The sequence below is a fragment of the Vulpes lagopus genome, chromosome X (genome assembly GCF_018345385.1).
Source record: "Vulpes lagopus strain Blue_001 chromosome X, ASM1834538v1, whole genome shotgun sequence".
NCBI lineage: Eukaryota > Metazoa > Chordata > Mammalia > Carnivora > Canidae > Vulpes > Vulpes lagopus.
Window position 1 is genome coordinate 27,512,513 of NC_054848.1, and position 25,798 is coordinate 27,538,310.

Below are 25,798 nucleotides of genomic sequence, written 5' to 3' on the forward strand. Positions count from 1 at the left end.
CAGGGAACAGGTCAGAAGGAGTAGATGGCTCATTTGCAAACCACTGGAAGTGGTGAAAACTGTATCTATTGCTGTTGCTCACTCAGTGTCACTTAATAATATTTATTAATTAATATCTTAATAAATGTAGCACTGCAGTTAAATGGGTATACATACACTTAAACACATGTGTATGTGTTTTCAGATTTATAAAACCCTGCACTATTGCTTCCACGTTTTGGGAAGAGGAAAATAATAGCTTTGAGAGGTTTTAGCTAACAAAAATGCCTTGAGACCCTTTGTAACCTGGTTAGCAGAAGAGCATACGACTTTCATTTCTAAGAAAAAAAGATTAGAGAAAACCATTAGTAGCTGTTGTGACAGCAGCCATTGGGGAGTAGATCTATCTTAAAACTGAAAAAGAGAAATTGGCATACCAAAGACTCAAACTCCAGTTCATTTTCACTCTCTGGAATTTGTCTTTATCTGACAAATGAAGGCAACACCCTATATAAATCTAATTCTTATCCTCTTTATGTCCCATCCAGCTACCAGGCACTACATTAATGACATATCAAGTTGGGAAGAGTGTTCCATCAAAAGGCATTAAAGTACTTATTAATTAGATTTTTCTGAGCTTCTAAAGAAACATTGTAAAGTTATTTTTCATGGCTCTATGGTAAGTTGCCCTTTTGATTTTCTCTGCATAGTTTATGATTCACATGTGAAAAACACTTTGTAAATACAACTATATGTTTTGGCCAAAACACTCTCCATAGGATAATGCATGGTTCTTGCATAAATAACAGATCAGTAATTATATATCACAGATCAAAAATGACAGGCCTAATTGGTCAAAGACCATCTTGAATTGGTCATGGATAGTAGGAAAATTCCCAACAACTTAATTGCAACCTTGAAATGTCCACCAGCCTTGAGGACCGTACATTTTAATGTAGAAGTTTCTGACTTCTAGAATTTATAGTATGAAAAGTATTAAATTTGTCTTGCTGAGAGAAATGAAGTAGGAGGGCGTTCTTCAAGCACATTTTAGCAAAGATGGGAGTACACTACAGCAAGGGAGTCAGAGTAGGACAACCACTGGGCCAGATGAAATACTTGCAGAGAGAAAAGAATGAATAATTTCCTATAAAAGAGACACATGTATAAAATATAAAAGATAACTGTATCAAAACACAAATAAATATGAACTGGGTATGGCTACAATGCAGTAAATATCTATAATCTCTTCACTATTAGAGGAATGAAAAATTAAGTACTAGAGAAATTATTTAAGTAAGATTAAGTCACAGTGAATAGATTAATATTTGGAAAATTATTCACAAATATAAATAGCAAATTGAGCAAATAAATCCCCAATCATAAAAGTGGTGGAAGAAAGGACTAATATTTATAACTGAATAAAATGTGTTAGCTGAAAAACATGATTTTCCTCAGAGAAATCACTAAATGATTACATTATTCAAAATGTTATACGTAGTCCACAAGATCAGCTTTTACAATGTGGTAATACATTAAATTTAAGTAGATGTCAAAAAGTATTTATAATCAGACTTGGCTTTGACATTTTATATGCTCCATGATTACCTAATTTAGAATAACTGCAAAATCCTCTTGTTGGAATATTATTAAATTGGTGAAAAATCTAACCCTTTATCTAGCATGCCCCTGTATTAACAAGGTGCACAGAAACATGCATTATTTTATTTTCTTTCAGATATTTTGTTCAGATTTGTACATAGGGTATCTCTTTCTATTATTTGATTCCCCTAATACCAGACTAGAAAAGCAGTTTGCTCATGGCATTAGTTCTGTCCTCATTCAAATGACCAGCATTATTAAATTTGTGCTTAAATATGATGAAATAAATTCCAAAGGGGAAAGATCTTGATCAGGCTGATAAAATCTCATTGCTAGTCCTTTTGCCCCTGTTTCAAGGCAAGGGGATAAAATATAAATATCAATGAGAAAAAAATGTTACATCCCTCAAGGAGTCCTCCGCCAAATTCACAGGACACCTAAATTCTCCTGAGCCCCAAGTCTGTTGAGGATAGGTCCTCATACATCCATGCTCAAGTTTCTGTGTGGTTACAGAAATGAAACTGCTATCGCCACTTTAAAAACATTACCATAATCTGGAAATCTCTCCTTACCACCCTAGCCCAGGCCACTAGCATCTCTTCTCCAAATCCCCTTCCTGTTTTTACTCTTGATCCCCTATAGTTCCACTCTATTACTCAGTGAAATCCTTTTTAAAGAGATATATTTATTTATTTTAGAGAGAGGTGGGTGGGGAGGGACAGAGCAGAGAGAGGGAGAGGGAAGGAATCTCAAATAGACTCCCCGCTGAGCGTGGGGCCCTAACAGGGCTAAATTCCACAACCCTGAAGTCATGATCTGAGCTGAAACCAAGAGTTAGATGCTCAACTGACTGAGACACCCAGGCTCCCCTCAACTAATGTAATCCTTTTAAAAACATAAATCAGATGATGTCATTCATCTCCTCAAAAGTCTACAATGACTCCTATCTCACTCAGTGAAAGGTAGTCTTTACAATGGTGCAACAGATACTTTACAATCTGGATCCTCAGAGTTATGATCTGATGTCCTATCACCCTTCTCTGGCTTATTGTGCTCCAGCCACACTGGCCTTCTTGCTTTTTACTGATCAAGTTAGGTACATTCCTAACATGTTGGCCTCTGTAATGACTAATGACTCTACCCAGACAGCAACATTTGAGTGCCATGGTGACTCCCTTAGCCTCTTCAAATATTTGTTCAACTGTCCTTTCCACCCAATTTAAAATTACAATTCCATGCCATTCCACCTACTCCTTCCCCTCCGGTAGTTTTATACCCCTTATCCAACTCTGTGCTTTTTTTTTCTTTTTAAATATACTGATTGTTTGTTTGCTTATATCCTGTCTCCAACTGCTATAATGAAAACTATATGAAGGTGGGGTCCATCGATTTTGTTCAATGTTCTTTAAGCACTTAGAGTGATGCCAGGTATATAGCAAAAGCTTAATAAATATGTTTGAATGAATAAAATCTCAGTCCTTAAATTAGCAGCCTGTCTTAACAATTTCTTTTAGGTCTTAAGGACCCTACATAAAAGCTGACCCAGTCAAAGAAGACTGAATGACTTTGCTTTACAGTCTTTAGCTTTTTGAGCTCATAGCAAGCTCTTTCTAGTCCTGCTGAGGTTGAACAACAGCTGCTTCGATTTCTGGATCCTATCTAACTCTACATTGGGCCCAAGTGTCCTGTCAACATCTGTGGGATTTGTTCATCTGTCCACACTTCTTGTCACCCTCTTGCCTACCAAAAACACAAAAAATGTTATCTACCTCAACCAGAGCATCTGCACTATCATCAGTTTAGATGAGAGAATTGAAATGATGCATATCTGACTTTTCTTTCCTTCCGTTTCTTTTCCTCTTTCCACCTTCCTTCTATCTTAATTTCCATCCTTCCTTCCTTTTTATGGAATCCTTCATAGAATCTTCTTAAACTTTCATGGATTCATTGAGAATTAGAACCCAGAACATTTTCCCTATAAATTAGGCATGACAGACCTCAGTATTCTACTGTGTTTTGCCCAAGTTCACCTTTTCTATGCTTAACATAGTGCCCTAGGGAAAAAACCTTGTGAGAGGTGGTATAGTATGGTGGCTTACAGCTCAGATCCCGGAGCTACTTTGCTTGGGTTGAAACCCTTGCTCCATCAATATTAGCTGTGTCACCTTGTCAAGTGACTTTATATTTTCTTAGTTTCTTCATCTTAAAATGTGCAAAATAATTTAAAATATTTTACAGAGTTGTGAGGATTAAATTAGTTAATATAGGTAAGTTATTAAGAGTACCTGACCACTGAAAGAAAATTGATTTCTCATTACAGCAAAATATGAAATCTAGTTGTCATCCTTATTCTAAGCCATGCTCTTATTTTAGTTCTAAAAGTTCACCTTTCTAAACGCCAAGATCTAACTGAGCACCTAAGGATATCCTTAGTGGAGAAGTAGCACAGTCACTGGGGAATTCCCCATCAACCTGAATGGAGTATTCTCCAAGACTTCTGTTAGCAAGTGCTGACTGAACGGTGTATATGTCATTGTTTCTTTCAAAATTATCATAGGTTGGATACCTTAGAAGGAGAGTCTAAGATTAGAATGTGTATGCACGTGATTTACTTGGGAATGATCCTCGTAAGCACTGGCAAGGCAGTGGAGAGGTTAGGAGAGGAAGCCAGTTAACCCCTGTAATATCTGGAAAGTTCCTACCATGCACAGTGGGGAATCAGTCACACAGGGGAACTTTGGTCAAAGCACAGAACATGTTTCAGAGTCACTGCAGCTAAAGATGTGTAGGAGCAGTGTCCTTTATTCCCAGAAAGCAACCTGCCATTGGTTGAGGTTTGTTGGGAGATGTGGGGAGGCAAAGCCGTAACTCCCTGACACTTACAAATTTGGATGATCAGAGAGCCCTAGGCAGAGTCCCAGGCACTTGCAATTGGCAGCTGCAAGTCACAGTTCAGGGGACCCTGAGGGTGAGGCCCCAAGAATAATGCAGACACCATTACAACCAAAATTTCCAGCCCAGTCAGGTATATGGTAGCACTAGGACAAATCCTTTTCACTGGGACTTCTAAAATAAGTCATTTCTTCTTTTGTGAGAAGAGGTCAAATATTTAAACCTGTCAGGGGCAAAACTTGGAAACTTAAAAAGTTCTATATCCATAGTTCATTATTTTTATTGTTTTAAGAGCAATTAATATGATATCCATCCTCTGAACACATTTTTAAGTGTATGCTACATTACTGCTACCTATGGCAGTTGCCCAGCATATCTCCAAAACTGATTTTTTCCATTTTATATCCACTGAACAGCAGCTTCCCATTTCCTCTGCCCCTAGTCCCTTGCAATCACCAGTCTACTCTCTTATGCTCATACTTTATAATGAGACAATTTAAAGCAAGAGTTGATGATGTAATCTAGTAATTATATTCTAGAGAATTTTAAGACAATTGAAATATTTTCTCAAAAATAAAGTAATAGCAGGAGGTGAGGCAAGATGGAGGAGGAGTAGGGGTCCTCAACTCACCTGGCCCCACCAACTTACTTAGATAACTTTCAAAACATCCTGAAAACCTATGAATTTGACCTGAGATTTAAAGAGAGAACAGCTGGAACACTACAGAGAGAAGGGTTTTTCGCTTCTAACAAGGTCTCTGACCTCATTAGAATCATCAAGGGTGAAATTTGCTTAGGTGTGGTTGATATTCTTGACTCAGCCCGCTCATACAGCCACTCTGCACTGAGCAGACCACAATGCTTTGAAACTAAAACTCAATCACAAAAAGAAATTTGGAAGAAACATGTGGAGGGTAAAGAGCATCCTGCTAAAAGATGAATGGGTCAACCAGGAAATTAGAGAAGAAGAATTAAAAAGATTCATGGAAACTAATGAGAATGAAGATACAACCATTCAAAATCTTTGAGATACAGCAAAAGCAGTCCTGAGAGGGAAATACATCACAATACAAGCATCCCTCAAAAAAATTGGAAAAACTCAAATATACAAGCTAACCTGTCACCCCAAAGGAACTGGAGAAAAAACAGCAAATAAAACCTACACCAAGCAGAAGAAGAGAGTTAATAGATATTCGAGCAGAACTCAATGCAATAGAGACCAGAACTGTAGAACATATCAACAAAACCAGGAGTTCGTTCTTTGAAAGAATTCATAAGATAGATAAACCATTAGCCAGCCATATTAAAAAGAAAAGAGAAAAGACTCAAATTAATAAAATCATCAATGAAAAAGGGGAGATCACAAACAATACCAAGGAAATACAAACGATTTTAAAAACATATCATAAGCAGCTAAATGCCAATAAATTAGGCAATCTAGAAAAAAAAGTATGCATTTCTGGAAAACCACAAATTACCAAAACTGGAACAGGATGAAATAGAAAACCTGAACAGGCCAATAACCAGGGAGGAAATTGAAGCAGTCATCAAAAACCTCCCAAGACACAAATGTCCAGGGCCACATGTCTTCCCAGGGGAATTCTATCACACATTTAAAGAAGAAACAATATCTATTCTACTAAAGCTATTCCAAAAGATAGAAAGGGATGGAATACTTCCAAACTTTTTCTATGAGGCCAGTATCACCTTAATTCCAAAACCAGACAAAGACCCCACCAAAAAGGAGAATTATAGACCAATATCCCTGATGAACACAGATGCAGAAGTTCTCAACAAGATACTAGCCAATAGGATCCAACAGTACATTAAGAAGGTTATTCACCATGACCAAGTGGGATTTATCCCTGGGATGCAAGGTTGGTTCAACACTCGTAAAACAATCAACGTGATAGATCACATCAACAAGAGAAAAAACAAGAACCATATGATCCTCTCATAGATGCAGAGAAAGCATTTGACAAAATACAGCATCCATTCCTGATCAAAACTCTTCAATTGCACTGCTGGGGATTTACCCCAAGATATAGATGCAGTGAAACGCTGGGACACCTGCACCCCGATGTTTATAGCAGCAATGTCCACAATAGCCAAACTGTGGAAGGAGCCTCGGTGTCCATCAAAAGATGAATGGATAAAGAAGCTGTGGTCTATGTATACAATGGAATATTCCTCAGCCATTAGAAATGACAAATACCCACCATTTGCTTCAACGTGGATGGAACTGGAGGGTATTATGCTGAGTGAAATAAGTCAATCGGAGAAGGACAAACATTATATGGTCTCATTCATTCGGGGAATATGAAAAATAGTGAAAGGGAATAAAGGGGAAAGGAGAGAAAATGAGTGGGAAATATCAGAAAGGGAGACAGAACATGAGAGACTCCGAACTCTGGGAAATGAACTGGGGGTAATAGAAAGGGAAGTGGGCGCAGGGTGGGGGTGACTGGGTGATGGGCACTGAGGGGGACACTTGATGGGATGAGCACTGGGTGTTTTTCTATATCTTGGCAAATTGAACACCAAAAAAAAATAAATTTATAAAAAAACCACTCTTCAGAGTGCTGGGATAGAGGGAACATTCCTCAGCATCTTAAAGCCATATATGAAAAGCCCACAGGAAATATTCTCAATGGGGAAACACTGGGAGCCTTTCCGCTAAGATCAGGAACACGGCAGGGATATCCACTCTTATCATTGCTATTCAACATAGTACCAGAAGTCCTAGCCTCAGCAAGCGGACAATGAAAAGAAATAAAAGGCATTCAAATTGGCAAAGCAGAAGTCAAACTCTCCCTCTTCGCAGATGACATGATACTGTACGTAGAAAACCCAAAAGACTCCACCCCAAGATTGCTAGAACTCATACAGCAATTCGGCAGTGTGGCGGGATAGAGAATCAATGCCCAGAAATCAGTGGCATTTCTATACACTAACAATGAGACTGAAGAAAGAGAAATTAAGGAGTCAATCCCATTTACAATTGCACCCAAAACCATAAGGTACCTAGGAATAAACCTAAACAAAGAGATAAAGGATGTATACCCTAAAAACTACAGAACACTTCTGAAGGAAATGGAGGAAGACGCAAAGAGAAAAATATTCCATGCTCATGGATTGGAAGAATTAATATGGTGAAAATGTCAATGTTACCCAGGACAATTTACACATTCAATGTAATCCCTATCAAAATACCATGGACTTTTATCACAGAGTTGGAACAAATGATCTTAAGATTTGTGTGGAATCAGAAAAGACTCCGAGTAGCCAGGGGAATATTGAAAAAGAAAACCAGCGCCGGGGGCATCACAATGCTGGATTTCAAGTTGTACTACAAAGCTGTGATCATCAAGACAGTGTAGTGGTGGCACAAAAACAGACACATAGATCAATGGAACAGAATAGAGAACCCAGAAATTGGACCTCAACTCTATGGTCAACTAATAATCGACAAAGCAGGAAAGACTATCCACTGGAAAAAGGACAGTCTCTCTAATAAATGGTACTGGGAAAATTGGACATCCACATGCAGAAGAATGAAACTAGACCATTCTCTTACTCCATACACAAAGATAAACTCAAAATGGATGAAAGATCTAAATGTGAGACAAGAATCTATCAAAATCCTAGAGGAGAACACAGGTAACACCCTTTTTGAACTTGGCCACAGCAACTTCTTGCAAGATACATCTATGAAGGCAGGGGAAACAAAAGCAAAAATGAATCATTGGGATTTCATCAAGATAAAAAACTTCTGCCAAGCAAAAGAAGCCGTCAAAAAAACTAAAAGACAACCTACAGAATGGGAGAAGATATTTGCAAATGACCTATCAGAAAAAGGGCTAGTATCCAAGATCTATAAAGACCTTATTATACTCAACAGCAAAGAAACAAACGATCCAATCATGAAATGGGCAAAAGACATGAAGAGAAATCTCACAGAGGAAGACATAGACATGGCCAACAAGCACATGAGAAAATGCTCTGCATCACTTGCCATCAGGGAAATACAAATCAAAACCACAATGAGATCCCACCTCACGTCAGTGAGAATGGGGGAAATTAACAAGACAGGAAACAACAAATGTTGGAGAGGATGTGGAGAAAGGGGAACCCTCTTGCAGTCTTGGTGGGAATGCGAACTGATGCAGCCACTCTAGAAAACTGTGTGGAGGTTCCTCAAAGAGTTAAAAATATACCTGCCCTACAACTCAGCAATTGCACTGCTTGGGGTTTACCCCAAAGATACAGATGCAGTGAAAGACCAAGACACTTGTACCCCAATGTTTATAGCAGCAATGTCCATAATAGCCAAACTGTGGAAGGAGCCTCGGTGTCCATCGAAAGATGAATGGATAAAGAAGAAGATATGGTCTATATATACAATGGAATATTACTCAACCATTAGAAACAACCAATCCCCACCATTTGCTTCAACGTGGATAGAATTGGAGGGTATTATGCTCAGTGAAGTAAGTCAATTGGAGAAGGAAAAACATTATATGGTTTTATTTACATGGGGAATATAAAAAAATAGTGAAAGGGAATAAAGGGGAAAGGAGGGAAAATGAGTGGGAAATATCAGAGAGGGTGACAGAACATGAGAGACTCCTAACTCTGGGAAACAAACAAGGGGTGGTGGAAAGGGAGGTGGGCGGGGGGTTGGGGTGACTAGGTGACGGGTACTGAAGGGGACACCTGATGGGATGAGCACTGGGTGTTATACTATATGTTGGCAAATTGAACTCCAATAAAAAAATATACAAAAAAATAAAGTAATAACATCGATTGAAACTTTCAAAATTTAAATTCTTTCAAAACTATCGTACAATGTACAATTTGTACAATTAATAACTTTTTGCATATAAACAAACACAATCGATTGATTCACAACACTAATATTGACTATACTATAAGAATAAATACTACTTATGTGTATGTTCCTCATTCATTTCTAGTTTTCCTTAGCTAATGTGTCAGCTATTAAATGCGGATTTCCATATGTAAATAGCTGTTTTTCTGCTTCTTTCTTGTCAAAATGATTAGGTAGCTTTCCAATTCAATAAATCTATGGAAATTATGTGTGCTATATTAGTTATATTATGTTCAGAGAGTAATTATTTTAACTTATTACACATTACTTGTGTTGTATTATACTTTAAAGAAATATGTATGTTAAACCACAGCAATACCTACTATAATTCTGTAATTTGATTCATGCAAATCTGTCAGGGATAAAATCAAACACAATTTAATTTCAAACCTTCCCAACCAGAAGCTGTACAATTTATGCACTACTTTTCTATTTTTACTACTGGATAATGACAATGATGAATGCCTTTAAGAGGAAATACATATTCATTGAAAAGACTGAGATCAAAACTATCCTCCTTCAAAGGCTCACAAAGGTAGGAAGCCCGTTTGCCTACTGCCAGAGATTTATTGGTCATGAGCTGGAGTTATGCCCCAAACTGCGTCTAACGAGGATTCCATAATCCAGTTAAATTAAACCTGCAATAACACTTTTACAAACCACAGTAATCAATACGATCACAATTGGCATTAGCTATAATACTTTTTTTTTTTCAGAGCGCATGAAAAGATTTATTGGTCACAAAAATGAGATCACACAATGAGGGAGACCAAGGCTGCTTCTAAGTTGATCCAAAAATGGGTTGAAAAAAGATTGAGAAAGGGCACTCGCTTACAATTTTATGGTGGTAAGGGGGTGGGCTGGGATGAAGGTCTCTACATGTGCAAACTTGTGTTCATATGGTTTGAACTTTCCACTGATGCCAAAAGAGGGAATACTCAGGCTTTCTTTTCAGCTTTCTCAGATGTGGTGCGGAAAGGTTAAATGTCAAAAAGGTAGCCAGATATTTTTTACTACAATTCACTCCTGAAGATTTATTGATAACTGAAACACAACCTATTTCATTTTTTTATCTTTATTTATTTTTTTAAATTAATTTTTATTGGTGTTCAATTTACCAACATACAGAAAAACACCCAGTGCTCATCCCGTCAAGTGTCCACCTCAGTGCCCGTCAGCCATTCCCCTCCAACACCCGCCCTCCTCCCCTTCCACCACCCCTAGTTCGTTTCCCCGAGTTAGGAGTCTTTATGTTCTGTCTCCCTTCCTGATATTTCCCAACATTTCTTTTCCCTTCCTTTATATTCCCTTTCACTATTATTCATATTCCCCAAATGAATGAGAACATACACTGTTTGTCCTTCTCCGATTGACTTATTTCACTCAAAGATTCAGATGCAATGAAACGTCGGGACACCTGCACCCCGATGTTTCTATCAGCAATGGCCACAATAGCCAAACTGTGGAAGGAGCCTCGGTGTCCATCGAAAGATGAATGGATAAAGAAGATGTGGTCTATGTATACAATGGAATATTACTCAGCAATTAGAAACGACAAATACCCACCATTTGCTTCAACGTGGATGGAACTGGAGGGTATTATGCTGAGCTATAATACTCTTAAACATATCTGGAAGAACAAATGACTAGCTGAATGTAGCCAGGGGCCCATCATTCTGAGTGTGCCAGGTTAAGAGGTATGAAGACAAAGATATTCAATTGGCAACTTAATAAGTTTAGGGTCACTGCTCTCTTGACCCATATGTCTGGGAACATGGAATGAAATGAGTATTAGCTCATTAGCAGTGATTTACATGTTGAATGACAATGATGAACTTATAAACTGTGCTGTCATGTGAAATTAGTTAATGTGAATAACGACAAGAATGCTGGCATATCTCCTTTATCAATTGATTGGGTTTCTTTTCTTCACTGTATCCATTAGTGATCTGACTTTTATTTCAAAAAGAATAATAAAGAGCACCACACTGAAATGGATGGACTAGTTTCAGAGATCCGTGCCTTTCTTATTTTATTTTAGCATGTAATTTTATATCTTACTTGATATAATGTAAGACAGTAAATTCAAGTCACTCAAGATATTGTAGCTCTGATTTCCGAAACAAACAAACAGCTTTATCTTTCTGTATACTTATGCAGACAAACGTGTGATATGGAATGAGCTCCCAAGAAATCATTTAGAGTATAAAATACTTTGGCTAATAGGTGCTGCTGAGAGCAAACTTATCTTCTGCCTATAATCTTACACTATTTGCATTGAAAAATACTGAGCTCTGGCTATCCTATTTCATTTTGAGTGTAAAATGTATGATCACAAAAATTATTTTGAGGCACACATTATTATGTACATTTTCTTGGTGCTAAATTCATCTATCTTCAGACACTTCCCTCTACAATTCAAAGTCTATTTCCTCATCATGCTTTGTCTTTGGGATTCAGAAACATGCAGTTGGCGGTTTGAAAAGATACTAGATTTAGTTGGTAGCCTTTGCCTGGAAATTTTAAAGAAACACTTCATTGCTTTCTATTCAATTAGATTCCAGGTATCACAGTATTGATGCTTGCACTAATTTGAAGTTGAATATGCATATTTTAAGTAAAAAATATAAAGCTAAACCTATATGCAATAAATACTATTTAAAATCTCATTAATTTCCTCTTTTATGGGAAAAGAAAGGAAAGGAATGTATTAGTTGTGAATATACTGTTACCTTATCAAAGCATGCTTTTGGGTAAGTCCTTTCTGCCCTGAATCTATGTGAAACTATTACTTCTGTGTTCCCTCCTTTTAGGAAGTCTCTCAACATCAAATATTATAAAATACCTCTTCTGGTTTATGTTTCTTTTTCTAACTCAGCTTTCTAGAACTAACTATCCTGTGAAGTGGTTTAGGAATTCCACATGTACGTTAAAATGCCTTGGTGGGTACCTCTAAGTCAGTCGTTGTGGTACTGCAAATGATCAAGAAGAACTGCTTGTAAAAATCTCATAAAAATGCTTTGCTTTTACCTTCAAGGATTCTTCTTGTTTAAAGAGATCTTCAAAATCTTGAGCACAAAGGTCGGGAGCATTAAGAAGCTCTTCCACTTCTGATAGGGCTTGTGAGACATGAGTGATCTCAGTCAGGTAAGTAGAAGGCACATAAGAAATTTCCAAAGGCATGTCTTCAGTCATCGCCACCACTGACTCTTCATGGACAGTGTGCTGGTATAGACATACAAAAGAACAATTCTTTTAGCTTCCTAATAATGAAAATATCTCTACTGAGTTTATATACATTCCAGTTTATAGCTGATAGAGGGCTGAAAGTGAATAAAAATGCATGATGATAAGTCTAGTTAAAAGGTTATTACTTAAACACCCTCTTCTTGCAAAAGGTGTTAGAAACATTTAAAAATAAGAGATATAGACACATCAGTACCATGAGTGTAAGAATGAAAGAGCAAGAGCCATAGGTTATGAGATGGATAATTTTACACTAAGAAAAGGATAATTTTTACAGCTGGTTTTTAAGATGTAATTCTAAGCTTCCTAGAAAATTAGGTATGGGGTAGGCGGGTGGGGGGGTCTACATCTGTGGTTTTCCTATCAAGGAACCTCTCCTATGCTTTTCTTCTCAAATCTAGATTGAGGTACAAGAGGGACAAAGTGGTTTGGGCCAGTATATACCTTTACATTCAGCACCCTTACCCTACCAATTCCAGACATCAGATCCCTTCTTTAATGCTAGTTTCCTGTTAAGTTAAGCTTCTAATTAAAGTACTAGATGAGAAAGACTGAGAGTGGAATTCACATTTTAATAAGAACTCCAGAAAGCCCACAGGTCTAAGGAGGCACTAGCCTCCTACATCTGCACGTTCCTACCTGCCATTCAAGTACTGCGATTGATAGGCATTTGTAGCTTATAGTCCTTCTGTATTTGGCCAATAGCACCTCTTTCCTTACTCCTTGTAAGAGTATGAAATAAATACTATTTGGCACTCAAATTCAAAAAGATAGATGACCTCTGCTCTCTTCTGTCTCTACTATAAGCAACAAAACTCTTGTAATTGAAATTAGTTTTCCAGTAACTTTGTTTTGAATTGATCAACTGCCATCTGCCTGTTGATGGGGTCAGCTGAGGGTTTCAGTGGCAGAGTCTCTAGAGGAGCTCTGATGATAAGCATGCTAACACAATCATTTATTACTGCATAGGTTTTATGACAAGACCATCCTCATTTTTGCAGCAATAAAATTAAATGGAATTTAGGATCTCAGACTGAATCCATGTTAAGATGAGTAAAATTATAAGCTAGTCTACACATGCTTTCTTATTAATTTATCAAGTCCAGGATTCTTCTACTCATTTCTAACATAATATAAAAATAATTGCAATTTAGATGTCTCATTTACTTATGACACTGCAAATTCACAGAATTGCACAAATATGCTTAAAGGGAATAATTATAGTTTTTACAAAGTTTGATATTGTGTATATATCTTGACTAAATATATGATACACATTCCTTCATGATGAATAGGATGATACTCTATATGCACTTCTAATTTTACATTTAAGATAATATTAGGATTTTGAGCTAGAGTTTAAAGAGGACAATCTACAGATTTAATCACATATTTTTAATTCAAATTCTCAATATTTTCATTTCAAACCAACCATTCCACTAAAAGAAAAATAAATCAGCAGGCATTTGAATATGCAATTTCCATTGACACATTAACTTAGTACTAACTAGTAGAGTTAACACAAGTCAAGCAAATTCACTGTGACTTCCATATATTCTATTAGATGGATGACTGTTCTTGAAATTTTCCAAGTTAATAAGTGGTTTTTCTCATTTGCATCAGTTTCTTCACCTCCTGAGGGAAAGATCGCTTTATATTATGTGAAACAAGAATGGTTCTATACTATTTTTCTATAATGGAGCAATTTTACTTTTTATTAATATACATTTTATACCTGTAAATTTTTATAGAATAGTGGTTTTTGTTATTAGTGACAAAGTTGGGTATAATAGTGGTTTTTGTTATTAGTGACAAAGTTAAGTAGTGGTTTATCTCTGTCTTATATGTGTACATATACATGTATGTATGTGTGTGTATGTGTGTGTGTATTTTTGTCTAACCAAGGGGATTATTTTAGAATGATACATATCTTCCAAATATTTTTAAAAATCTGAATTTCATTTAAAAAATCAGTGTGAGTTCCAAAAGGTTTTAATGTCTGTCCTCATCATTTTCTCTTAAATACTGAGTTCTTTATATCCTCTTTCTGTTTCTTTTTTGACAGGTAGTTTCCCTGATCTTCATTATCTACACTTGAGAGGCTCACAGCTATCTTAAATTCATACTTATGACTTCCAAATATAATAATTATGGATTATAGATAGTAAGGGACTTAACGGTTAAATACAATAGAGGAATAAGACACTAAAAATAAACTCACATTTGACTACTGCCTTAGACTTAACTTCCTGAAACACAGTTTAAAACCCAAGTTTCTAATTCTTTGTGTTTGTGGCTAATTATATTTTGTTGTACATGCAGGAATTTTCCATTAAAATGTATGCCTGACACTAATATAACATTGTGTGTCAACTATACTCAAATCATTTTTTAAATTGAAATTTATTTAAATAACAATGCTAACCACACAGCTCTGAAGACTGGACTTCTGTGTCTCAACAAATAAGATTTGCACTAGCTATAGGGTGCCTGGGTGGCTTAGTTAAGCATCCAACTTTTGATTTCCACTCAGGTCATGATCTCATGTGTTATGGGACTGAGCCCCAATTTGGACTCTGCGTTCAGTATGGAGTCTGCTTGAAAGATTCTCTCCCTGTACCACTTCACTCACTCTCTCTCTCTCTCTGAAATAAATAAATAAATCTAAAAAAAAAAAGATTTTCATTGGCTACAGTCCTCATCCAGGGCTCTAAGAAAGTAAGCAGCATACTAGCTTCTCATTTGTAAAGCTTTTCACTACTTGACTAAATGTCTGTCATAGATTATTTTATTAAATATTGATCCATGTCTTCTTTCCCACATAATAAATATTCATCATCATATCAAGAGAAAACCCTTTTCACCCATATTTCAATGGAAATCTCTTTTAGGGTAATGTTAGGTGCATCTATTTATATTCAGAAATTTTCAAATAATTTTATTTTTGTATCTGGTTCTAGAAACGCTTTTTGCTTTTTTTTTCATTCAATGAGGAAGCCATCACTAACCTGATTGTAATACCTTTCAAAGAAGCACTAGCCATTGTATTGCACATAGGTCAAGCTCTAGTAACACGTATATTGAAATTATTTTCAAGATTATCATATACAAGCCTTAGAACAATTGGTATCAGTTTATGAAAATAAGTGGACTAACTATACCACAACCTATTCGCTCCATGTTCACACATAGCATAAAGACAATCTCCAGAATATTGAGAAATATTAAAACTATTATGGTCAATGAGAACAATAAAAAAATAGAAAGACATATTCTATCACCTAGAAAAGATCTGAGCGAGAAAAACATTGCAATCTTTGTATCCTAAACTACTGATAAACAAGTAATCTGCTTTCTCTTTTTCTCTTTTGTAAAAAAATAAATAAATAAATTAGAATGCCTATAATTTCTAAAATGCCTTCCAGTTACAATTACTGTGAACATTGACTCAGTTGTATTTTGTATATTAAATTGAAAAAGGTTAGTAACCACACTTTGGAAATATTTAATGATGATGGATATGTTGGAGGACTTAGTTCCTCCTATCATATCAATACATAGTATCCAGTCATCATAGATAAGAGAAGTTAAGTGGTGCATATCACCTGAATAGGGAAAGCTAAAGGATGCTCCAGTGAACTTTTATGAGAAATACAAAAATTGCAAAATAATTCTTTGACACCATTGGGAAACAATCAACTCATTTATTAGAAAATTCAGTTTTACATATTTTGAATAAAGTTGTAGTTGATGCAATAAAATTTAATACAGAAAATGTATCATAAGTTTCATATACAAGAAACAACTAAAAATTTAATCAACAGAGTCAGAAATTTGGAGATCTAGTTTACTATCTACTCATGAAAATATATCATTCCTTTTGACAAAGTCATGCAGTTCTATAATAAACTATATCCAATGAATGACTTTCCATTTCATTTAATAAAAAATCCACAGTTATTAAAAAATCAATATAATTGGAAGTATCATGTTCATTTTTGCCTCTTAATGCATAATCCATGCACTCATATTCAGATTTTGCCTTTTCATCTGAATTTCATTAACTCTGTCTTGAATAATTATCTCCTTCTGAATTCTGTGTACAAATCCTGTCTAACCTTTTGAAAATCAACTTGTTTTTGTTAATGTTCTTTACCACCTTATATCATTATAGAAATGCACGCATCATTAGCAAGGAAGTGCTGTAGCCATACTAATTCATTTTATTTCTCTCTGTTCATATTCACTTCTAACAATATATACCCAAAAGAATATACTATCCTCATTTTCTAGAAATGAAAATCAACAGATGTGGAAGAAAGCCCTAAAGTACTTATTTTTATTAACAAATGGAAAGCTCAGTTGATGCTTAAAAGGATTATGATAGGATAAAACTATGATTTGCAGCACCTAAAGTTGAAGTGAAAATAGTTCTGAGATTTTGAGCTATGTACATAGGCATAGAATTCATTCATAAAGTTTTTAATAAACTTTGGTTTCTCTCAAACGTTAGTTATCACATTATTTTTATTACTTAAAATTTGCTTCTTGAAGGGCCACATACTGCACAAGATAGAAGCAATCCTGTTTTGAAACCAATGGTCCATTATATCTAAGTTTTTAGAACAAAATATTTTCTTCCATGATTTAAAGTATTTCTCTCTCATCAATATATGTTTCAAATAGCTTGTGGTTACTGGTCCATTTATGAGTTATGATGTCAAAGAAACTCAAAAAGAAAAATGCACAAAATCCCATATTATGATACATTCCATAAAACATGTATATATTTAATATAAACATGGTATATAAAATATGTCAACATATTCAAAGTCTAACTAAAAAAAACTGACATATGGACCAAAAAACCCCATAATACAATAATGTAGCCATTTTTTAATGGAGTAACATTATAGTTAATAAAGACAAAGATGGGCTAAATCTTTAAAATAAAATAAGATTGTTTATTAATGATTAAAGTGAACCATGATATGAAAATCTGTTAATGTATATCTGATTATCTTTCCTCAAAAGGGAATTCTTAAATAGTACAGATTATTTTAAAATAATAACACAATAGCAGGTAAATCCCAAATATGATCACAGGCCTTTTATGGGTTATGATGGGTCATAAATGACAAGGAAATGTGAAAGAACTTAGGTAGCTGCCTTTCCTACTCTCAAAAGTATTTGGAAAAAGACAATTATGTTTCCTCCTAGGGGTCATTGAAGTAAGAAACACACCTGAGCTATTTTTATTTATTTCTCCGTGATCATTTATATAAATCACAGGCCTAAAATGGCAAATCAAAAAATCTAATTTGGTCAAAAAAATACTGCATTAACCCACAGATTGAAAGAAAGAATCAAAGAATAAGAGATACAAATAACAAGAATACGACACAGATGAGATATTTATGGGTTTAGTCTTTCCTCTTTATAGTTTTGGATACCCATAAATGCCAAGACAATACTAGTATTCTGACAGTATTCAGCTTTCCATATGTTTACTTCTGTCACTGGGTAGAAAGATTTTAAATAATCAGCCAAATGAGTCCAAATGGATTGGTTATAGGATTACATAGAGAAAATAGCAATGACAGTTTGCTCTTAAGGTATTTCTACCTCCTTTATGCATCATCCAGAAAATTGTCAATGTGAAGCTGTGTAAGAAAAAAAGGAGAAATTCAATCCTCAAATGATCATTAAGGAATCAACAAACTGTATTAAGCTTATAACTTAACTCTCTTTTGTTCAAAAATAATAAGACCCATAAAATAATAAAGTAATCAGTATAAAATAGTACAGAAAATCATCCTGTATAGCCATATTATTTATTTTCTGAAATAAAATTTTGGTGCAGGGCAGGTTGTCAGTGAAGGAGGTATGCAGATGAAGCTCTACTTTCCAATCTCTAAGTACATCCTACTTCTAGAAGGCCAGGTATATGTAGTGTCCTGTATAATGGATCTGGCTGCTGGACTTGCTCATTCATCTGTCTCATGGTGATTCTTCTCTTCCATACCATCAAATTTACCTAGCTCCTTGGGGCCAAGCTAAATTACCATCTAATTAAACTGATAAACTAAATCTTGATAATGTGTTAATGACTTATAGTGGTTTAAAGTGTTATCCTCCACAGGATAACATTTGCATTTTAATAAGGATTTTCAATAAATTAACATACATTAGTAACTTGGTAAAATTCTAGTCACTAAGTACAGCCTGTGAGAGAAGTGAAAGAAAAGGGCTTTGGTTTTCACTAAGGAAAGTACCAACATAGATGGCTGACCATTGTAAGAAATCACAAGAAAAGTAACATTTTAGTGTCATAGATAAAGTTATATATCCTGGGTGTCTTACAATGTAAAATAAACATACCAAAGACTCAAGCATAGTGCCTAGCATATAGAAGGTGATCATAAATATTTGCTGAATAAATGAATAAAGAAACTACCAACTCAAAAAGGTAATTTTTAAAAATGTTTGACTAGAATTGCTGGGGTCTACAGTTCTAATATAATTTCCTCTTTGGAATTTGCAGAATTCAAACAGGAATGTTCTCTTCATTTCATAATATAATCTTTATTGGTATAGATTTAAAAGTATTTCTGATTTAATCATGTCACATTTCTCCAATTCAGTGCACACTACCTCATGCTGTTGCACGTGCATGTCTTGGCTTCTCAGTTGTCTCTCTGTTATTAAAACTACTATATGTGAACAAAAAGAAGTCATTATTTGGGATACTGTTATATGATACTTATAGGCGATGTTAATGTTAGCCCCTTCATGAAGCTCCACAATGCGTATTAGTAAATTGAAGTATCTGAAAAGTCTTGACGTCAAGAAATCTTTTTAATCCTTGCTAACTCTTCCTAAACTGTATATATAAAATTTTAACTTCTCTAACTAGTATATATTTTCTGATAGGAAGCTATTCTGCTATATCAGCTTGACAATACCTGGAACAGAAATTTTTCATATATTCACATGTGAAAATGAATATATATATGAATATATATATGAATACACACACACACACACACACACATACATTTAGTTTAAACCTAACTCTGGGAAACAAACAAGGTGTAGTGGAAGGGGAGGTGGGTGCGGGGTTGAGGTGACTGGGTGAGGGGCACTGAGGGGCACACTTGACCGGATGAGCACTGGGTGTTATGCTATATGTTGGCAAATCGAACTCCAATAAAAACATATACAAAAGAAAAGAAAGAAAAGAAAAGAAAGAAAAGAAAAGAAAAGAAAAGAAAAGAAGAAAAGAAAAGAAAGAAAAGAAAAGAAAAGAAAGAAAAGAAAGAAAAGAAAAGAAAAGAAAAGAAAAGAGAATTGGGATGACTGGGTGGCTCAGTGGTTGAGCACCTGCCTTTAGCTCAGGGTGTGATTCCAGGGTCCCGGGATCGAGTCCTGTATCAGGCTCCCGGCAGGGAGCCTGCTTCTCCCTCTGCCTATGTCTCTGCCTATCTGTGTCTCTCATGAATAAATAAATAAAATCTTTAAAAAAAGAAGATAAAATTAACACAAGAAAAATAACTTTGGAATTACTTTAAATTCTGCAATTATATGTCATACTTCCATATTATTTTATTGCCCTGTGGATCTTCTAGTTTGAATAGATTTCGCAGAACAGACTCAGAATATTAATTTCTATATTACACTTCTCAAACACTTCAGAAAATATGGCTATTATTTACCTCCACATTATTTAATGTGATAATTACATAGATATTTTTGATTATGCCCGTGCCATAATTTTGTTTTTGAATGAATTTTTTTCTTTATTAAAAAATGTGATAGTGTTAAGTCGGTCAGAGAAAGACAAATACTGTATTATTTCACTTGTCAAATTTAAGAAACAAAACAATCAAGAAAAGGAAGAAAAAAGATAAATAGAGACAAACCAAGAAACAGACTCTTAACTACAGAGAACAAACTGATAGTTACGAGAGGGGAGGTAGATGGGGGGATGGGGGAAAGTAGGGGATGGAGATTAAAGAGTACAGTTATGATGAAAAAAAAATAACAGGTAAGAAAAATAAAAATAAAAATGTGATAGTGAATATGCCTATAACTGCACTGTCCAATATGGCAATCCTTAGCTACATGTTACTATTTAAATTCAAAAACAAATTATTTAAAAAGGAAATACAATTAAGATTTTAGTTGCTAATGAGATTAAATTATAACATGGTGTTCAATTTTTAATAATATAGAAAGTTCATAATGAAAAAATAAGATCTTTGTAGGTGAAAAATTTTAACACTACCATCTATCAGAAAAAAAATAGTATATTTAGACTGACAGCTTTCCTCACAAAGGAAATTTTGACTGGCTACTAAATCCGATTTAAAATGTCAAAATCTTAAATTAGAAAAAAAAAATAAAATGTCAAAATCTTAAAATTCAATTAACTTGTTATATACATCTGATCGATTTTATTGAACCGCTAACATATTTTGTTTTCATATATACAATACCTCAATCTCTAAGTAACCTCATCAACTCCAATGTGGAGTGTTTTAATAAAAACACCTTTGTGAAGTATATGTTATACATGCAGGATTCATCTGTTAAACGTTTATGAATTTATGCACACATATAGGTATATATGTGTGTATTTACAAACAAAATGCAATAGTTGAAATGGGAATATTACCTCATGTACACGTTTTCTGCCTTCCTCACAGGTGAGTAGACTAAACCTCCAAAATAATCATGACTAACTACTAGAATCTAGAAGAATATATGCATCAGAGATTCAGATTATAGAAAAAGAGAGGAAGATGGGAGGCAAAGGTCATGAATTGGTGGTCTTTGAATCTCCAGCACAGTATGAGATGGAAACTATCAACCTGGTGATTTCCAGGTGTGTTTGTGGGGTGATTTGTGGGGGATAATTGATTTAAAAGATCTTTTGACCCAGGAAGGAATCAGTTCCTGCTGGTTTGCTTCACGTAGGAATTACCAGACTGTATGAAATACCCAAAGATAGCCTTAACCCCTACTTCCTACTCATCAGATCAAGATGCTTTCCAACACATACATTTTCTGGGAGTTTCTGGCTTGTTAAGCCTTTTTTCATCAGAAACAAATACTCCCATTTTTTTTTTGTTGCTTCTCAATCAGCACTATATAATGGAACCCACAAACCTGCCTTACATTTATGATAAAAATGTCACATCCTTTAATTTAAACACAAAGGAAAGAACAGCGGCCATTTCAGTAGATACAAGGGATTGGAAAAGGGAAACAAATCTGAGTGTCTACACAAGTAATACACTAGAAGAGACAAGAGCTTTAATAAAAATGAAAGGAGAAACTTCAAAAAGATAACACTAGAGCTCAGAAAATCTGATCCCTGGTTTTAAATAATTTAATAGATGATTTGGAAAAGAGAATGGTCACTGCTAAAAATAAAATGTGGGCTCTTAATGATTAACCAGAGGAAGAACCCCCACAACATAAAGAAAGACAGAAAGAAAAGGAAATCCTAAGGAAAAGTCAAGAGACTTGGACGATAGAATCAAGACATATAATATGTAAAGAAAACAAATATCAAAGGAGAAAAGAAAACAGATGAAACAGAATAAATTATTAAAATAACTAGCACAAAATTTTCCTGAGCTAAAAATTTACTGATTTGCTAAAGTTAAAAATGTTATCCAAGTATCAAAAAGGGTAAAGAATAATTAAAGAAACATATTTAGAAACATAGTAAATCATATCCTAGTGAAATCTTTGAACTCTGAAGGATGAGGAGGGGGCATCTTACAGAATTGGAGACAAAGAGAACAGATTACATATAAAAATAATGAAATTTGGACTATCATCAGACTTCATATTGGCCACAACAGAAACTAGGACATAGTGGAGGTTGAAGGCATTGAAAACTAGAAGATAGTGGTCCATAACCTACAGAGATTATTAAAAGAAGAAGAGAGATTCAATAACACTGTTATTATCCAAAGAATCCATCCTCACGTTTGCAAGAGAAAGAACATTTTCAAAATACAAGTATTAGGGGCCCCTGGGTGGCTCAGTTGATAAAGTGTCTGTCTTCAGCTCAGGTTATGATCCCAGGGTCTAGAGATTGAGTCTTGCATCCAGTTCCCTGCTCAGCAGGGTGTCTACTTTTCTCTCTCCCTCTCCCTGACACTCCCCATGCTTGTGCTCTCTCAAATAATAAAAATCTTCTTAAAAAATAAAAAGTAAAATAAAATACAAAATTAAAAGGCTATACATCCTTATATACTTTTTAGAAGGAAATTTCTCGGGATCCCTGGGTGGCTCAGTGGGTTAGTGCCTGCCTTCCACCCAGGGCGTGGTCCTGGGGTCCCAGGATCGAGTCCCACATCGGGCTCCCTGTGTAGAGCCTGCTCCTCCCTCCGCCCGTGTCTCTGCCTCTCTCTCTCTGTCTCTCATGAATAAATAAAATATTTTAAAAAAAGAAAAGGAAAATGAAAATTGGGACCCCTTTGGTGGAAGATAATATGTAGCCATATACCCAGGAGGTCTTAAAATTCTTTATTAAAAAAAAAGAAGGAAATTTCTCAAAAATTGCAATCAAATGAAAAATAAAGTATAATAAATATTGTTTTTCCCCTATTCTTTTAGAAAGAGAGTGCAAACACATGTGCACAAGGGTGGGGAGAGGGGCAGAGGGAGAGAGAGAGAGAGAATCATAAGCAAGCTCCATGCCCAACTCAGGGCTCAATCTCATGAGCCGAAATCAATAGTTGGAGACTTAACCAATTGAGCCACTCAAGCTCTTCTATAATAAAGATTTCTAAATGGGGGAATAAAGAGTACAAAGAAATGGTGATGACCAATAAACTCTGTGAGGGATTTTTCATTAAATTTAATAGAACAGCAATACTTTAAGTATAATTTGGGTGATAACATGAGTTTGTGAACTAGGTAAGTTACCCTGTAATGGAAACAATAGTAGTTAGGGACTAAATTGAAAAATTATTGATTTTTAAAGGATTTTATCTTGGCTTGAAAAGAATGCGGTATTGCTGAGGTAATCATACTGGTGGGGAGACTAATGTTCTTACTTTATTTTGATATAAAAGTACAAAAATAGTAGGGCTAAAGATTGTTAAAAATAAGAATGTAAGCACTAGTAAAATGGAAATGCAGAGTGTAACTTCAAAATTACCTTCAGTAAGTGGAGTAGAGTGCAATAAAAATAATGAATTACAGAATTATAGACACGGGAGAGGAGGAAATTAAATTATACCATAACATATGATAGGAAAAATTTAAACAATTATAGTTGTAAGAATTATTTTAATAATAATGAAGTTAAATTTCCTTATTCAAAAATTAGTGTCAGACTGGATTACAGTACACAACCTATACACAATGTATATACATCTTTATCTGTCTACAAGGAACACATGGGGGAAAAAGGTCACAATGGCATATAATGTAATAATAGGTTATGTGACATCAGGAAAGTAATTTGTAAGAAGTTGGAATCAAATGAAATATAATTCCAGGACAAATGGGTTCAAGAGAACTAGTGATAGTAGTGATAAAAGTCAAAATTTTTACAAAAAAAAAGAGTAACAGTCCTTGTTATGCCTCAACATTTGGCTGCATCCTACATACGTTAAAAATTACTAGAAATAAAAAGAGAATGTAATAAAATCCCAGCTATAGTTGGTGGTTCCCATACACCCCTTCCAGAATTGGGTGAATCAAGTAGACCAAACCAAACAAAAAACAAAACTAAGAACAGAGATCCTTCCTTTTAACCATCAAGCTAACTTTAATCCATTTTGTACACAGTGAAAATGCACATTCTTCTTTCATATTACAAGGACACTTAAAAGGTCATATATCCACAAAAAAATTCAAAAAAGGATAAAAAAGCAATTTCAAGTCATCTTTTCTTATCATAAGCTAATAATCTAGAAATGTAGAAAAATAATGGAATAAACTTTGATTCTTCTAAGGCTGCTAAAAAGGATGCATCAGATCTATACTCATTGCCTGGAAAAATGTCCTTATGGACTGTTCTACTTAAAAAAAATGAGGCAATATTTTTAAACATAGGAAAGCATATTCATATATAGAATCTTTATGGGTAAGAAGCATAGAATATTGTATGAAAAGATAATACAAAACTGTAAACATTTATTTCAGAAGGAGTAGAACTGGCAGAAGGAAGAAATGGAGAGTACTAATGTTTTCTTACTATACATCATATTCATTGAACTGTTGTACTATTATTGTATTATATTTAAAATAACCATAGAAGCAAAAAGACTGAGTTTGCAATGGTAAATAAAGTCTGTATATAGCCTGATTATAAGTAGTCATGGCTCCCTCCATTTGGCCTTACCCAAACCAGCTGTTTTTACTTCAACCAAAGCTGTTGGAAAGCAGCAGTAGATGTTGGAAAGCATCTACTTTTTTTTTAGTTTTAATTCCAGTAGAAAAGCACATACAATTACATGACTCTGCACCTCATGGAAACATAAACTAAGACAAATGCTTAAGAAAGCAGGAGAATGTATTTTGAAAGAATAGTTACGTTATCACTGAAGACAACCCTGATGGCCTTCACAGTGCACCCACTCGACTGAAGAGTCCTGGCAGGGGATGGGCTGATTTTGCCCATGAATAAAAGAGATTAGTTTCAGGTATTTGAGGTTCATGAAGATGAGTTGTAACCTTAAGAGCAAACAGAAAATTGTGCTGTTATTTAAGGGCACCCGTTGTTAGATTTTGACTCATCTTAAGAGTTCAATGTTATGTATTTATTCATGAATGCATTTATTTATTTAGAGATTTAAAAGAGAGGGTGCGAGGGGGAGAGGGGAGAGGCAGGAGAGAAAGGTGAGAGAGAGAATACCAAGCAGGTCCCACACTCAGCGTTGAGCCCCAAGAGGGGCCTGATCTCATGACCCAGAGATCAAGACCCCAGCTGAGTCAGAGGCCAAACAGAGTGAGCCCAATGGGGGCCCCTGAGAGTTTCATTTTAAACAAAAAATTAAAACTAACTATGAGAAAAATACCCCAGCCAAAGCAGTTCTTTGGCTAAGTTTAAAACAATGAATAGGGCAGCCTGGGTGGCTCAGCGGTTTAGCACCACCTTTAGCCCAGGCATGATCCTGGAGACCCGGGATGGAGTCCCACGTCAGGCTCCCTGCATGG

The 25,798-nt window shown here is 35.2% G+C and overlaps 1 protein-coding gene across 8 annotated transcripts in view; it reads right to left on the bottom strand.

The window, feature by feature from the left end:
- DMD (dystrophin) overlaps window positions 1-25,798 on the bottom strand; it is a 2,057,113-nt gene that overhangs the window by 1,154,195 nt on the left and 877,120 nt on the right. For all 8 annotated transcript variants that reach the window (XM_041741334.1, XM_041741335.1, XM_041741332.1 and 5 more), the window contains one exon: window positions 12,395-12,589. In XM_041741334.1, coding sequence (XP_041597268.1) covers window positions 12,395-12,589 — 195 coding nt within the window. The remainder of the gene's footprint in view (window positions 1-12,394; window positions 12,590-25,798) is intronic.